The 16,004-nt window shown below is 46.6% G+C and overlaps 1 protein-coding gene across 1 annotated transcript; it reads left to right on the top strand.

Moving 5' to 3' along the window:
* Positions 1–9,714: 9,714 nt before the first annotated feature.
* Positions 9,715–15,985, top strand: FAM136A (family with sequence similarity 136 member A). The gene is made up of 3 exons (XM_079988103.1): positions 9,715–9,874; positions 12,076–12,216; positions 13,559–15,985. The coding sequence occupies exons 1-3, from the start codon at positions 9,788–9,790 to the stop codon at positions 13,745–13,747; spliced, it is 417 nt and encodes a 138-aa protein (XP_079844229.1). The 5' UTR covers positions 9,715–9,787; the 3' UTR covers positions 13,748–15,985.
* Positions 15,986–16,004: the final 19 nt, after the last annotated feature.

Genomic DNA, 16,004 nt, shown 5'->3' with positions numbered 1-16,004 from the left:
CAAACTGCCTTCAACTCCAGAGGCAGTGTGTCCCATTTTCCTGCCACCCTGCGCCACCTCACCTGGGAAGCCGAGGAAGCAGTGTCACCGGTGGGGAAGTGGCACCAGCAGTGCTGCTGGTTTTGCTTGAGATCTTCCCAGAAACCAGTGGTGGAGGTGACTGGGTGGGGGGCTAAACAAGCTATAGCTTAGGGCCCCACTCTCTTGGGGCCTCCCCAAAATATACTTCTTAATTGTATTTCAGTTCAACAATAACTTTGATAAAATACATATTTTGTTATGTGCAAATGGCTTTAGATACCTATTAGGTCCATAAATTACCATATACCATATATTCAACACAAAAAACAGTGACAATTTGTTGTTAACAGAGGACAGCTGGACATATAAAGGGCCCCATTACCTTCAGTAGCTTAGGGCCTCATCAAACCTAAATCCGGCCCTGGGTGGCAGTCTCTTCTGCTTCCACCACCCGAGGCAACTGCTTCACCCTGCAGGCCAGCCCTGTTCAACTCCCCCCTCCCCCGAGTGATTATGTGTCTCCAGTCTTTGGGTTTCTTCTCTGGACACTGAATCTTTGGATCGCCCATGTGTGATGATCATTGTATATCTGATGCCTTGGGGACATTCCCAGTTAATGCACCTTTGATTTGACAAGCAGCAGCAGACCGACATCACACATCAAAACGATTCTCTCTAGACAGCTTCCGAGATGCATCCAACCCAACATCTGGTCTCAGCGACTCAGCCGCTACGTACAAAGGGTGGAATTTGGAGTTCGGTCCTTTTCCACCACTTGTAACCCAAAGAAATGAGAGGCAAGCTAATCTTCAAAGGTTCCCCCGGGAAGACTTCCATCCAGATGTCTCCTTGACCTGATGAACCCTCTCAGGGCTGCTGCTTTTGGCCCCCTTCATCCTGTTTTTAATATGAAGTGCTCAACTAATATTGACTAAGATGCTGTCAATGTTGGCAGATCCCACAGAGCAGAATTATCAGTTTTCATATCAGTCTGGCCCAGGGAGACACTTGACATCTTCCTTCAGAGCCCCCTGGGGAGATAAAGAGCAACAGCTCATCCAAAGAAGATAACAAGCAAGAAGTGAGGCACTGGGAGATGATCTCTCCCTGTAAGTCTCAAGTGATGGTGGAGGACCATCTTGGGGATCATGATCACCAGCCTTTGAATTCTGTCTGGAGATGTCTCGTTGGTTGCCTGCACCCTTGTAGCATGTGCTGGCTGCCAATTTGATCCCAGGCCAAGTCAAAGCTGTTGCTATTAGCATATAAAGATCTTAGCAACTTGGGACAAGGTTACCCATGAGATCGCCTTATGGAAAGCGTAATGCTGGTGGTCAACAAAAGAAGTTTGAAGACTCTCTCAAGTCAAATCTAAAAAAATGCAGTATAACTGGGAAACACTTGCCTGTGAGTGCTCCAGTTGGAGAACAGCCTTTACCAAAGGTGTCATGGGCTTTGAAGACGCTCAAACTCAGAACAAAAGGGAGAAATGTATTAAGAAGAAGGCACGCTTGGCAAACCCTCACCATGATTAACTCCCGCCCAGAAACCTATGTCCCCTCTGTGGAAGGATGTGTGGATCCAGAACTGGCCTCCATAGTCACTTTATTTCTGTAATTTTCTTCTACTATGGAACCCAAAGGAAGTGGGATGCACTTAACAATGCATATGAACCCCATGTTCATGAAATTTGTGCATTTGGACCTGATGCGCATCACCAGTAATCAACAATGTCAGTTGGCTTTGTGATTATTTTTCTACGTTTAAAAGTAATAATATGAGAACTGGGCCTCCAGGAACTTGCTACGGTTGTGCTAAGGACACCCCCTTAAGCCAGTGATGGCCAAACTTGGCCCTCCAGCTGTTTTGGGACTACAATTCCCATTATCCCTGACCACTGGTCCTGTTAGCTAGGGATGATGGGAGCTGTAGTCCCAAAACAGCAGGAGGGCCAAGTCTGGCCATCACTACCTTAAGCTATGAGGCCCCAGATTTCCTTGTTAATATGAGAAATCCTCCTAGTTACGGTAACTTTTTTCTCTCCTTATTATAAAAATCATTAAGATCAATGACTTAATTGGTTTTCCAATCAACTGGTGGAGGGAAATATTTTGTGATATACAAGTAATGCGTCCAGATTGAGGAAGAGCCCACTATATTTGGGGAGCAAAACCAAAGGGAACATAAAAAATGTTCCCCGGGAACATAATAAAAACTTTTGCTAACTATGCCTTCAAGGAGGATATAATGAAAGCAGTGAGAGTCAAGGGACAAGTTATATATGAAGAAAAACAAATAATGCTCTTGCAATACCTTAAGGGCTGAAACTCTAAGCGGAAGAACATATAAGAAGAGGCTGCTGGATCAGGCCAATAGCCCATCTAGTCCAGCATCCTGTTCTCACACTGGCCAACCAGATTCCCGTGGGAAACTGGGAAGCTTAAATATGCATTGTGTGAAGAAGGACTTTCTTATCTGCCCTGAATCTTCCAAAATTCAGCTTCCTTGGATGTCCATGAGTTCTAGTTTACTGAGAGAGGGAGAAAAACTTCACTTTCCTCAATTCCAGGCATAATTTTACATACTTCTATCACGTTGCTTCTTTCTTGCCTTTTCTCTAATCTAAAATGCCCCCAGTGCTGAAACCTTTCTTTGTAGGGGGGAGTTGCTCCGCCCCCTTGATCATTTTAGCCACTCTTTTCCAAACCTGTTCCAACTCTACAACAGCCTTTCTTAGGTGAGGAAAATTATTCAAGCCAACTCCGTACCTAATCAGAGAAGCTGGGATGAAATCCAGGTGGAATTCCCCTTTGCTTAGGAATTGATAGTGTACAACAGAAAGCACTGGTTTTTAAATAGACCTGATTCATATTCTCACCCTGTTGCAACTGCCCGTTCCGTGGAAGGAGGAAGAAATGGAAACGGAAGAGGAAACACTTGGCAATGATGTGGGAAAGGGACGGGAAGCAGCTTCACCTGAAGAACTAAAATGTCACAAACCAAAGATGGGGTGAAGAAGCAGCACTTGATTCCAGTGAAACAAGAATCGCTAGATGGCTCTGGCCTGAATGACATGGAGTGACTCATAAGGGATATATGACTAAATATTATAGAGAAGGAAGAAAATAAAAACAGAAGGGTACTAAATGGGAGGCAAAATAACCTTTGAAAAGGCAGGAAGGGCTGCTATACAACAGACTGTGAGTCGAGGACCCGCCACCCACATAGCAGTATAATAAGACACAAAAACACATTATTTTAGGTTAATGGGCAAAATTAGGCCACAACTTTTATTGGTTACAGCATGTGACCAATATTGGCATTGGCACGGGAGTCATATCAGGGTTAACAACCAGGAGCTTGTTGATGCAAATACAACTGGAAGCTCCCCCATGACGTCACCGGGGGTCGTGCCATGGCCCTAGCCACCAGCAGGGCATCGGACAGGATCCACGACCGCGGATTCCTTTAACGGAATACCCAAAAGAGGAGGGGTAAATGATGGCCCATACCCAGTCCTCCAACACAGCACACATATTCCAATGCCTAACCGCCAATACCAGAAAGTTGTGACGAATTGCTACGAGGTAGGCGAAAAAAACAAGAGGCTGGTGCCAATTTGCCAAATGGATAAAAAAGTCCTACCAGGCCCCTTGGGCAACCAAGGCAACCAACCAAAGTCCATAGCAAGGTCAATACACAAAAGAAGAAGCTGACCTAAGAGGGAGGGAGGGCGGGAGATCCGAAGAAAGCAGGAACAGACTGGGAGCTGAGCGCTGCCACGGCTGTTTAAATGCGGCTAGCCCCCCCCCCCCCAGCTGGCCCTATTGGTCGGCTGGAAGGCTTGGCTGCGGCAGCAGAGGCAATCAGGAGCAGGGAGCCGAAAACGCCTCCCTGCCCCAGCGGGAAGCTGCTCCCACTCACAACCCCTCCCCTCTGGGAGGAGGAGGTAAAGGTAAAGGGACCCCTGACCATTAGGTCCAGTCGTGGCCGACTGTGGGGTTGTGGCCGAGGGAGCCGGCGCACAGCTTCCAGGTCATGTGGCCAGCATGGCAAACCAGAGCAGCGCATGGAAACACCGTTTACCTTCCCACCGGAGTGCTACCTATTTATCTACTTGCACTTTGACGTGCTTTCGAACTGCTAGGTTGGCAGGAGCAGGGACCGAGCAACAGGAGCTCACCCCGTCACGGGGATTCGAACCGCCGACCTTCTGATCGGCAAGTCCTAGGCTCTGTGGGAGGAGGAGAGGCCATAGCAAATTCCTTGCCCCTCTCCCAACATATGACCTCATGGACAGTACCACAGGAGGCAGCAATGGTCACCAACTTGGATAGCTCTAAAAGAGGATGAGACAAATTCGTGGAGGAGGAGAGGGCTAAAGGCTCCATGGTCAGGGGCAGCAATGCTTCTGAAGACCAGTTGCTAGAAACCACAGGGAGGCCCACAGAGGAGGGCTCTTGTGCTCAAATTCTGCTTGCAGGTTTCCCAAAGGCATCAGGCTGGTTATGGAGAGACCAGGGTGCTGGATTAGATGGGTCAGTGCCCTAATCCTGTAGGCTCTTCTTAGGTTCTTATCCTTAGAGGCGTGGAGCACTGAGGAAGAGCTCAGACACAGCTAAATTGTTGCATTGGTTGTGCTACCACCCCCTTTACACAAAGTGATGGAAGATGTTGATCGCACCACAAGGTTCTCCACTCCAGTCAGGAGCCTTAGGGAGGGAGGCAGGGTGGGGCAGGGGTTTCTTATTATTCCAGTAAGTGTCATCATTTCTGCATATTCCATAAGTTTTTGTATCCATTCTCCTTTTACAGGGACTTCCTCTTCTTTCCATTTTGGGGCAAGTAACATTCTTGCTGCTGTAGTAGCATACCTAAAGAAATTTCTATACAATTTAGGTAGTTCTGTCCCTATAATTCCCAAAAGAAAGGTTCTGGTGTTTTTTAAAAATAAAAGTTATTTTGAACATCTTTTTCAATTCATAATATATCATTTCCCAGTAAGCTTTAACCTTACTACAAGAGCACCACATTTGAGAAAACGAACCTTCTTTCTCTTTACTTTTCCAGCATTTGTTTGATTTAGGTTTATACATTTTTGCCAATTTACTTGGTGTTAGATACCAACAATATCTCATTTTCATATAATTTTCTCTTAAACCATAACATGCTGTAAATTTTATATCCAAATTCCACAATCGTCCCCATGCTTCCATGTCTATATTATGACCAATATCTATGGCCCAGTGTATCACTGAGGATTTGAAACACCGTCAGTCTCTGCCCCTTGTGTGTACAGTATCAGGGTGCACACACAGAGCAGCCTTTTTTGGAATTTGAGAGCCTCAAATACAAAGGGCAGGCAAAGTGAAAGTATTGAAGACAAAATTAGGAAGAACTTGAGTATGCTAAGGAGTATGATTCAGGAGTTCCTGCGGTTCTGCATGGCTCACATTTTCTTCTCTTCCGCTCATCTCACTTGAAGCAGGAACCAAAACCTTTCTTAGAAAGAGAAAAGCCTCCTCTAGATTTAGGCAGCTGATTCAACCCGTCTCTATTTTAGTCTTGCTCAGTCTGTGACGCAATGTGGGGCATCTACCTCTTCCTATTTAAGTCTTTATTTGATCATGAAAACATGCATTTGTGATTCATTCCTTCCTTTGTTCGTTCATTCATTCATCCCCTTCTGTAGTATCAGGTTCTTTTGCCTTTGACTTCATTTCCTCTGCCTATCACATAGTTTTCTGACTAATGCCTTTCCTGAAATCCCCACTACTAGAATCCCTGAGCAGAATCATTATTTTGCATGAGTGGCTCTTGTGACCCTGGAGTCTCACAGTGACCAGGACAGTGAATCGAAGGCTCCATCATTTCTGGCCTTTGCCCTGGATGCTGGTGATCAGGCGACCCCTGAACTGGAGGGTGGCAGGCAAGAGGCCAGGAGTACAGGAGACATGCCCTCTAGGAGACTCTAGTGTCACATCCACACCATAAAGTTGAAGCACATTAAAAGCACATGGTGGGATTTTTTCGGGGAAGGCATGCACTTTGAATGTACAGTATAGATGTGACTTGCTCTCCAGAAACTAGGAGAGATGAATTTGTAGGAGGTAGAGGCTCAAAAGGCCTCAGTTCACTCCCAACTCTTGTAGGTCGATTACTTGGCGTTCTCCATGGTGCCTAGGCAATTGACCTTCCTTGTTGCCCCCTGGCCCAGGGGAATCGGACCAGGCCAAATTCCTTGTGACTATAATCCTTCCCTAGCCTGGTACCCTCGAGGTTTTATGCTGCTGGGGCTGATGTGAGCCGTAGCCCAAAACATCACCACAGTACCAGGTTGGAGAAGATTTTGCAGCAAGAACACACACATGCCACCCCCTCTGCAGTTTACAGAAATTAACCTGCAACATCTTTGCAAATCAGATTTGCTGAGTTTGTTGTTTTGTTTTACAGTGCTGCCCCCATGGCAGGAAAACACACCCACCCACCACACTGGAAATAATATTTAGCCAACCTTCCAGCTTCTGAAATTTTGACATGCGCACTCTCAGGTCTATTAGCATCACACCCATGAGGGCTAGAAACTAGACTGTCAGAAAAGAAATCAGGAGCGCTATTATAGTATAAACCACCCGCCATTTGGAAATGTTATGGTTAGAGTATTGGACCTAGGAGACCTGCTCAGCCATGAAGCTCACCTTTAGCCAGTTACTGCCTCTCAGCCCAACCTACCTCACAGGGTTGTTGTGAAGATGAAGTGTGTGTTGGGGGGAAGAGCCATGCACACCCCATTTGAGCCCCTTGGAGAAAAAAGGTGGGCTTATAGATGCAGCAAATAATAAATATATAATAATGTAGATAAATAACTCCTGGCAAATCAGTGTGAGTTGAATGAATATGGGCACACACAACTTGTGAGGTGCAATATATGTGTAAAAAGCATTTGCAGCTGGACAGAGAGGATGTTTCTAAAATACTTGAGAGGAAGAGGCTGGGTCTCTGGCCCTTGCTCGCTTTCCTCGTTTTTCTACCTTTTTATTCCCAGGGCAGCCTAATTCTCTCCTTGGAAAGCAGTTTATGGTAGGAACTCAAGAGGAAAGCCGCTCTGTGCCTATTTCAGGGCAATCCTGCCCCCCAGTGGGAGACTGGTGTACAATGTACTTTCGGTCCTGCGTTCAGGGTTGGCTTCATCAGGTAGCTGGCACCAACAGAAAGGAAGTTCACCCTATGCAGCCATATATTTATTTCTGTGCCTAAATTGGTGGGGTTTTTGGGGGGGCAGAATTTAGGTCACAGCCACTGGCTTTGCACCTGATCTCCAAGGGGTCATTTGCACAGGGGTCTAAGCACAGACATCCAGGTCTCATCCAGATCCCCACTTGTCCCATGCTTCCTAGGGTTGGGTCCAAGCATTCCGATTGGAAGAAACAACAATCCATGGACAACCTGTTTGCCAAATGTTCCGATTCAGCAGGAAACTGAAGTGTGGATGAGTCCTAAGAGAGACGTGTTGCTGTAATACGTTGTAAACACACACACCCTTTTTCCAGTGTATGTGGGGAGCCTACCAGATGCCTTGTCAAAAGATAGTGCAGGAGGTAATCTCTAAAAAAACTGAATACATAATACAAAACATAACAAAGATAAAACTAAAAAGTTAGAACATCAACACCAGTCAAATGTACGGGACAGTCATTGCCATCTCCACCAATAATGTTTTTTATTTTATTTGTAGCTATCTATCCATTTTATTTGTTCATACATTTCTATCCCATGAGCTCAAGCACAGGGTTCACTGTCCATCTTTTTTCTTTTCTTTTCTTTTTTAATTTTTTTATTTGCTCAACACATAACAACAAAAACAACAACAAAAATATATATTACACCATAATAAGAATATCATCATTCGCACATTACAAAGAATATAAATTCCATAATCCATAAACTGTAATGGTCTCTTCCTTTTAAATCTGACTTCCTATCTACTCCATAAATCTAATTACCATTCTTTGCTGCCAATACATGTTATTGCTATCATCTCAAATCAGTTCAAAATGTATTATATCATACACCTATTGCTGGTATTATTCAAATGCCACAACGGATATATTTTAAATGCTTCCCATTTTGAAATAAATTCTTTCCTTGGTTTGTTCTTTAATTTTTCGGATAGGCTGTCTAATTCAGCATAGTCAATCTCTTGTCCAAGACAAGAGTGGGTTCACTGCTCATCTTCGCCACAACCTTGCAAAGTAGCTTAGGGTGTGAGACGCGATGGGCCTAAGGTCGCCCCAGTCAGGTTCATGGCTAGGTGGAGATCTCCCTGTCCGCGTGACACTTAACCAGGCTTTGCCAACCTGGAGCTGGTGGAAATCGCAGTGCAAAGCCTCTGGAGGGCACCAGGTTGGCAAAGGCTGCCCTGGCCACTGCATCCCGCTCTGCACCATGTGAAACATCCTGTGTGTTTGAGTGTGCACATGTGCAGTCCTGTGCAAATGATACTGTGAGAGGTCCAGAGGATGCCACTTCCATTCGACGCGCACACACAGACGTCCCTTTCGAGCGCCTAAGCAAGGCTAATGACTTGGAGAGGTTTAAATGAGAATTGGACAAATCGGGGGCGGGGGGGGGGGGGGAGAAGGCTATTGATGGCTGCTAGCCATGATCGCTATGCACAGTGCAACCGTCCTGTTCTCACAGTGGCCAGCCCAGGGTGGATTTGATTTAAATAAAATTGATTTAAATCATGATTTAAATTTCTAGCCAGTAAGACTTGATTTGAATCATATATATATATATATATATATATATATATATATATATACAGAAAAACGTTCCTGCTGGTATAATCTTAATATTTACAACCAGATGAAGGTTTCATTTTTGAAACAATAAGTTTCCAGAGTAGTTTTTACAGTTATATTAAAATATACTGATTTGGTTATACCATTAGAAATACATAGATAATTATGAAATTATTGTTATGTTTAACGAGTTAACTGTTTATATTTGGACAACTTTTCTGCTGTACTTTATTGGAAGGAGAAAAACAATCATTTCCTTAATAACAATTTCCTTAAAAACCAACTTAGACTGACTTTCAGCACACATGAAAAACTTAAAACAAATCCTTATTTCCTGATGAATAGTCTTTGGACCATAAAGTAACTGAAATAGAAAACAGAAATATTTTTTCCTCAAAAGCATTTTATTATAAAAATCCGATTTAAATTTAAAAAATATCTATATCCGATTAAAAAAATTATCCGATTTCTTTTTTTAATCCTTGCTTTTTATCCACCCTGGACCAGCCAGATGCATCAACGGGAGAGCCGCAAGCAGGGTCCCGGCACAAGAGCCTTCTGCCCCGCTTCGGTTTCCAGCAACTGCGATTCGGAAGTATCCCTGCCTCCGACCTTGGATGCGGAGCAGAGCCCGGGGACCACCGCGCTCCCGGTGCGGCACCGCCTCGCCCGGACCTTCCTTGCTCTGCTTGGGGCAGCAGAGCCCGGCTGGCAGGAATCCAACCGGTGCGGCTTTGGGCCAGGCGAGCGGCCTCCCCTGCAGAGCGGCTGCCTGCCTGGGGCCGTGCAGTGCCGGGCGCCGGGCACACGAGGTTGCTGCGGAGCCGCGCAGGCGGGCGGGCGGGCGATCTCCGCGGAAGCGCGGCGCGCCTTGACCCGGGAAGCAGTGGCCGGGGGCGGGGAGAGGGCCGGGCTGCCACCGCCGCCGAGGCGACCTTCCTCCATGCGCGGGGCGAGGCGGCATGGCCGAGGCTCAGCAGCTCCGCGTGCAGGAGGCCATCGACGGCATGGTGCAGGGGCTGGAGCGAGAGAACATCCGGAAGATGCAGGTCGAGCGCACGTGGGGATGCGCCCCGGGAAGGGCGGCGGGCCGCGGGAACTCGCTGCCTCAGGGCACCAGCCTAGGCTTGAATGGGGCGCTACACGAATTCATGGAGGAGGAGGAGGAGGGGGCGGTCGGGGGCTGCTAGCCAGGGAGGCTGCGCTGTCTCCATGGCAGGAGGCAGCGATGTTTCTGAACCCCAGTTGCTGGAACCGCAGGAGGGGAGGTGCCCTTGTGTTGGGGTGGCCACTGTGAGAACAGGAGGCCCCTTTTGGCCTGATCCAGCAGGATCTCAAATCATCTGTGTTGAGAAATGGGAGTGTGCATGCCATGCATAATAGATATTGTGCTGATTTTAGGTCCCTCCCTGGTGATCTACTTGAAGGGGGCAGAGAGGCAGGGTGCCGGTGGGTGTTCTGCAATCCCCAAGCAACAGGCCTTCCAATCTGATGCCCGCCAGGTGTTTTAAACTACAACTCCCATCAGCCGCAACAAGTGTGGCTGAACCATTCCAGATGGAAGCTGTAGTCTGCAAGTTCTGGAGGGCGCCAGGTTGGGCAAGCACCCCAGCAAGAATGGGCCATTATTTGCCACATTTCTGTTAGAATTTCTGCTCCATGATTGCAGTCGTGGGATTTTTGTCTTTCACATGGCAATGTATGTTTTGACTCCACAAAGTGGGAAGTGATGGAGACAGGATGTTTGTGTTACAGTGGTGCCCTGCAAGACGAACACCTCGCAAGACGGAAAATCCGCTAGACGAAAGGGTTTTCCGTTTTGGAGGCGCTTCGCAAAACAAATTTCCCTATGGGCTTGCTTCGCAAGACGAAAATGCCTTGTGAGTTCCTGCGGGTTTTTTTCCCTTTCCCCCCCCTTTTTCTAAGCCGCTAAGCCACTTATCAGCTGATCCGCTAAGCCGCTAAAAGCCTCTAAAAGCCGCTAAGCCGCTAATAGCGCTAATCCGCTAAGCCGTCAGTGGGCTTGCTTCGCAAGACGAAAAAACCGCTAGATGAAGAGACTCGCGGAACGGATTAATTTCATCTTGCGAGGCACCACTGTACTGTGTTCTGTGAAGTGGGACTATTGTCCTTTTTTCTTTTTCTCTTTGCTTTCTGAGGCTAGAGAGAGAGGGAGCCATGTTGCAGTGCTCCATGTGTGTTTATATGTAAATAAAGTAGATTAGCCAAAATGCTGAGTTGCTGAGGTCTGTCACGCAAGCTGCGAAGACTCTGCGGATCCCTAAGTGTGCCGATGTCTGTTGGCATCGGTCGCTGTGATGTTCGGGCAGAAGAAAGCTTTTGAAGCTCCCGAACGATCAACCAGGAGGGAGAGAACATGCCAGTCAGGCATGTGTCTCTGCCAGGGTCCTACTCGAGTGTAGGGTGAGCTCCTGACAATTTCAACCCTGCCCTTCCTCCAGAGTGGTTGTGGTGGTCTGTTTGCCCCCCCCCCCTTACACCTTGCAACAGGCTCCCCAGTCGCAGATGGCCTCAGTGAGCTTCGCTGCCGGGGACAGATTTTAATACAGGCCAGTTTATAGGGTAGGGGACACTGGGGATTGAACCAAGGAACTAAGGGGGCTGTGGCCTGAAAAAAGTCTGAGAACCATTGCTCTCAAAGCTGCAAACTAAGGCCTGGGGGCCAGATCTGGCCCAGTCACCTTCTAAATCCGGCCCGTGGACGGTCCGGGAATCAGTGTGTTTTTACATGAGTAGAATGTGTGCTTTTATTTAAAATGCATCTCTGGATTATTGGTGTGGCATAGGAATTCGTTCATTCCCCCCCCCCCAAATATATATAAAGTCCAGCCCCCCCAAGGTCTGAGGGACAGTGGATCGGCCCCCTGCTGAAAAAGTTTGCTGACCCCTGCTAGTAGTTCCTCTGCTCACCCTGTGACCCTACTCTCCACAAGTTCCTTTCCATTGGACTGTTTCTTTGAAAACTGGGCTACGGAGCAGGATTTTCTTCTTCCCTGCTGCTAGAGAGAATCTTGTGGACAAGAGAAGGATGACTAAGTGGAACCACCCTGTTTAGAGGCAGTCCGCCTCTGAATATCAGTTGCTGGGGGGCAAACAGCGGAGGGCCCTCGCCCGCATCCCTTGCTGCTTGTGAGCTTCCCAGGAGCAGCTGGCTGGGAAAAGAGGGTCGCAGGGCCAGACCCAGCGTGGCTCTTCTGAGGTTATCTTACTGACACCTGGCTCTTTCCAGGGAATCATGTTCCGGTGCAGCGCGACCTGCTGTGAGAACAACAAGGCCTCCATGCAGCAAGTGCACCAGTGCATTGAGCGCTGCCATGCGCCTCTGGCTCAGGCGCAGGCAGTGGTCACCCAAGAGCTGGAGAGATTTCAGGTGAGGAGAAAAGTGGGGGTGGGTGTAGGTGGGACTTTGGTCTCGATCTGCCAGACCCTCCAGGGTTGCACTCTTATCTTTCGAGAGGGCAATGGTCTGGATTGCTCAACCACCAGATTCATGTGCTTAGCATCTTAAACAAATGCATGTCTTGGGTGACATTTGCAGCATACATTTGCAGCAGTATCATACCAGTTCAAACAGTCATGGCTTCCCCCGAAGAATTCTGGGATCTGTAGTTTGTTTAAAGTGCTGAGTTGTTAGGACAGGCATAGGCAAACTTGGCCCTCCAGATGTTTTGAGACGACAGTGGTATCTCGGGTTAAGTATTTAATTCGTTCTGGAGGTCTGTTCTTAACCTGAAACTGTTCTTAACCTGAAGCACCACTTTAGCTAATGGGGCCTCCCACTGCTGCTGCCACGCGATTTCTGTTCTCATCCTGAAGCAAAGTTCAGGTACTATTTCTGGGTACTATCCGAGGTACTATTTCTGAGTTAGTGGAGCCTGTAACCTGAAGCGTATGTAACCTGAGGTACCACTGTACAACTCCCATGATCCCTAGCTAACAGGACCAGTGGTCAGGGATGATGGGAATTGTAGTCCCAAAACATCTGGAGGACTGAGTTTGGCATGTCCAAAGTCTGTTTTGGAGGCCTAATCCAGCCTGCTGGTTGGTTTAATCTGGCCCCTGTGGCAGCTTATTTCCTGGGGTAAAATCCTAAAAAGAAACCTCAACAACCTCAATCCTAAAAAAAGCTCAATGACTTTGGGGTAAAATCAGAAAACAACTTCAGTCCTTAAAAAACAACAACAACAAATGGTTAATAACTTTGGTCGGCCCTCACAGCCCTTTACTTCATCAAATCTGGCCTTCTGGATACCTGTGTTAGGAGAACCCCTATTCCCCTAGGAGAGCTACAGTTCCCAGAGTTCCCTGAGAAGTGGTGCACCCTGAGAACTGTAGCACTGGGAGGGGACTAGGGGTGTCCCAATAACTCTCAGCACCCTTGACAAACTACAGCACCCAGAATTCAGGAGGGGGGGGGGAGGCAGGACTGTTTAAAGTGGTGAATGTAGCCTTGATTTATTCCTGCATTGCCATTGCAGGGGGTTGAACTAGATTACCTTTGGAGATACCTTCCAATTCTACAAATCTGTTGTTGTTGTTGTTGTTGTTGTTGTTGTTGAAACAATCATTTAAAAGCTCTTTCAGAGTCCTGTTTGGATGGCAGCTTTCAAGTTATTTTGTTCCACTGATGAAGGCTGTTAATGTAACTTATTCTTCGCCTTGCCCACCTCTGATTTCTGTGTTTGTTTGTTTGTTTGTTTTGCTAATTATAGGACCGCCTTGCCCGCTGCACGATGCATTGTAATGACCAGGCCAAGGACTCCTTAGATTCAGGGAGCAAAGAGAAGCAGATCAAACTGCAGCTGGACAACTGCGTGACAAAGTGTGTGGACGACCACATGCACCTCATCCCCAGCATGACCAAAAAGATGAAGGAGAACTTGGCCAGCATTGCCCAGTAAACGCCCTGGCCTTGCCGAGGAACAGGAAAGGGAGATAATCAATTAAAATTAAGATGGGCATGATTACTCTTTCTGGAAACATAGAAAGAAAACATGGGGTGTGTCCAGAGTGACTTTTTTATGGTGTGACTGTATACTCATGGCCTCCTGAAGTGCTTGAGAATTTAGGGTTTGGTTTGGGAGACAGGCTGCAGATTGTCAGATGGTGTAAAAGAAAACAGGCTCCTTTGGCATCAGTGATGTGTGTGTGCACAGACCCGTGTCAAACCCTTTTGTTCTGGTTCTTCCCCACCTTGTAGCAAAGTTGGGTGTGGGGAGGGGAATCCGGAAGGTGCTACCTGGTGTCTCAACAAGACAGAGGTACTGGCTGTCTGCCTCTTTCTTAAGCTGCCTTACAAATATAGACACACAGAAGTTCTGTCTCTGTGGTCTCTTCGGAAGGAGATGGTTTGATATTACATTTTTTGAAATAGCAGTGCTGAAACCAAACTGCCCCCAAATAGGAATTCCCCAAAGCTGAGGGGATCCTTATGCCTTCCGCAGAATCTAGTATTAATCCTTCTTCTGGACATTACCACTTCAGACTGCTTGTTCAAAGGCTTCCAGTGTGGAAGAAGAGCAAATTGGAACCATGCATATGGGGAAGGTTGGGAGAAGGTTAGGCTCAATTTTTCTCACTGAAATGCTAGTTTTCAGTGTGCAGGGGAAGTTCTACCGACCCAGTGAGGAAGGGGGCATTTATGACACCTCCCCACCATGCAAAATGCAGCCTGTAAAGCAAACCACTTGGATTTTGCTAATTAAATCAGAAATGTGGCTTTCAATGGATTTTTAAACACCTCTGTGTGTGTTTTGTTTTGTTTTGTTTTGTTGGGCATTGGAATGACACGGCAACGTTTGTTTTTTTGTTTTTATTGGGCACTCCTCACTCTGAAAGTCAGCCCCAAACTAAACACTTATAAAACTTGATTTTTAAATTAAAACCTTGTATTGTTTCTCAGTTTCATTTGAAGTCTAGGCATGAATGCTTGAGCCATTTCCCAAGTTCATTTCAGCGGGGGGGGGGGGAGGGGGGGGAGGGGAATCCTTCGTTGGCCACAAAGCACCCACAGTCCTTCAACTCCCTTCTCTTCTTCCCTGCTCAAAGACCTTCAGCAATTGTGAGGAACATTTTCCCAGTGGAACCTACTGTGGGATCCCAACCCAAGCAAAATAATTATTCCATCCTTTTTTTTCATTGGCAGCTATTTATTGACCTGTGTGCTGTAGAAGCAGTGAATGTATTGTGGTAAGGCAGGGGCAGCCAGCGTGGTACCCTTTGGATGTTGTTGGACTACAGTTCCCATTAGCCCCAGCCGAAAGGGTGATGGGAGTTGTAGTTCAAAACATCTGAAAGGCAGGCTGCCCCTGTACACTCTTGTGAGATGTTACAATAAGGCATCTAGCAGACAAAGTTGTCCCTGGGAAGAAGTTCTCATGGCTGCTTTTGCTATCTTGTAATATTTAAAATAGCTTCAGGTATATGACTTTAAAGGTATATCATGGTAAAGAGGAGGTAAGGTTAGGGGCCAACAGCTTTTTGTGTCTTCCTCTAAGGGATGCAGGGAACTGTAGAGGGCTGGAGTGCTGTAAAATTTGGATGGAGAAGCTTTGTTTATGGAACAGCCTTTGAAGACTCAAGTGTCACGTTCAGGTTTATGCATAACAATTCTACTAAAAGATGCCAATGGGACAAGTACAATGTGACATATAAAAGCCCCACCTGGCTCCTCAGCAAGCGAAACAATAATTCCTACCCTTGCATTGAAAACACTTTTTTGTTTAATGCATTATATATGTGATTAAATTTATGTGTGCTGAACAACAGTATTGCTGCTGCGTTCAAACGGTTTCTCCTCAATTACGTCTGAATTCTGTAACAATTTTAATTAGGGTTTGGATTCCCTGCTGCAGAACCAACTAGCACTACATCCTTCCAATCCAATAGTAATGTTTTCCCCTTCGTATGTAGGCGGTAGAGCTGTGAGTGCTTGGATTAGACCCAACAACCAGAAAAATGCTAACCAGCATTTATTGTGAATGTGGGTGTGCTCATTCCAATGACAATGACCCTTTGGGGCTGCATGAATACTGTTCCAAGAATTAACAAAGCCCCAGCCCCCTATTTCTGCCTTCCTTTCTTTAAACTGTGAATTATTTTATTAAAGTTGAATTAAAAATGGTTTTTAAAAATGAAAACTGTGTATTGTAGGTATTT

This window comes from Podarcis cretensis (genome assembly GCF_951804945.1).
Source record: "Podarcis cretensis genome assembly, chromosome: 8".
In the NCBI taxonomy this organism is placed as follows: Eukaryota; Metazoa; Chordata; class Lepidosauria; order Squamata; family Lacertidae; genus Podarcis; species Podarcis cretensis.
This window is presented reverse-complemented; position numbering and strand designations above follow the sequence as displayed.

Bases quoted from the DNA above. Each gene is read 5' to 3' on its own strand.
- FAM136A (XM_079988103.1), top strand. From the start codon at position 9,788: ATGGCCGAGGCTCAGCAGCTCCGCGTGCAGGAGGCCATCGACGGCATG. The intron at 9,875-12,075 runs GTCGAGCGCACG...GGCTCTTTCCAG, and splicing joins AGAACATCCGGAAGATGCAG to GGAATCATGTTCCGGTGCAG. The intron at 12,217-13,558 runs GTGAGGAGAAAA...TGCTAATTATAG, and splicing joins AAGAGCTGGAGAGATTTCAG to GACCGCCTTGCCCGCTGCAC.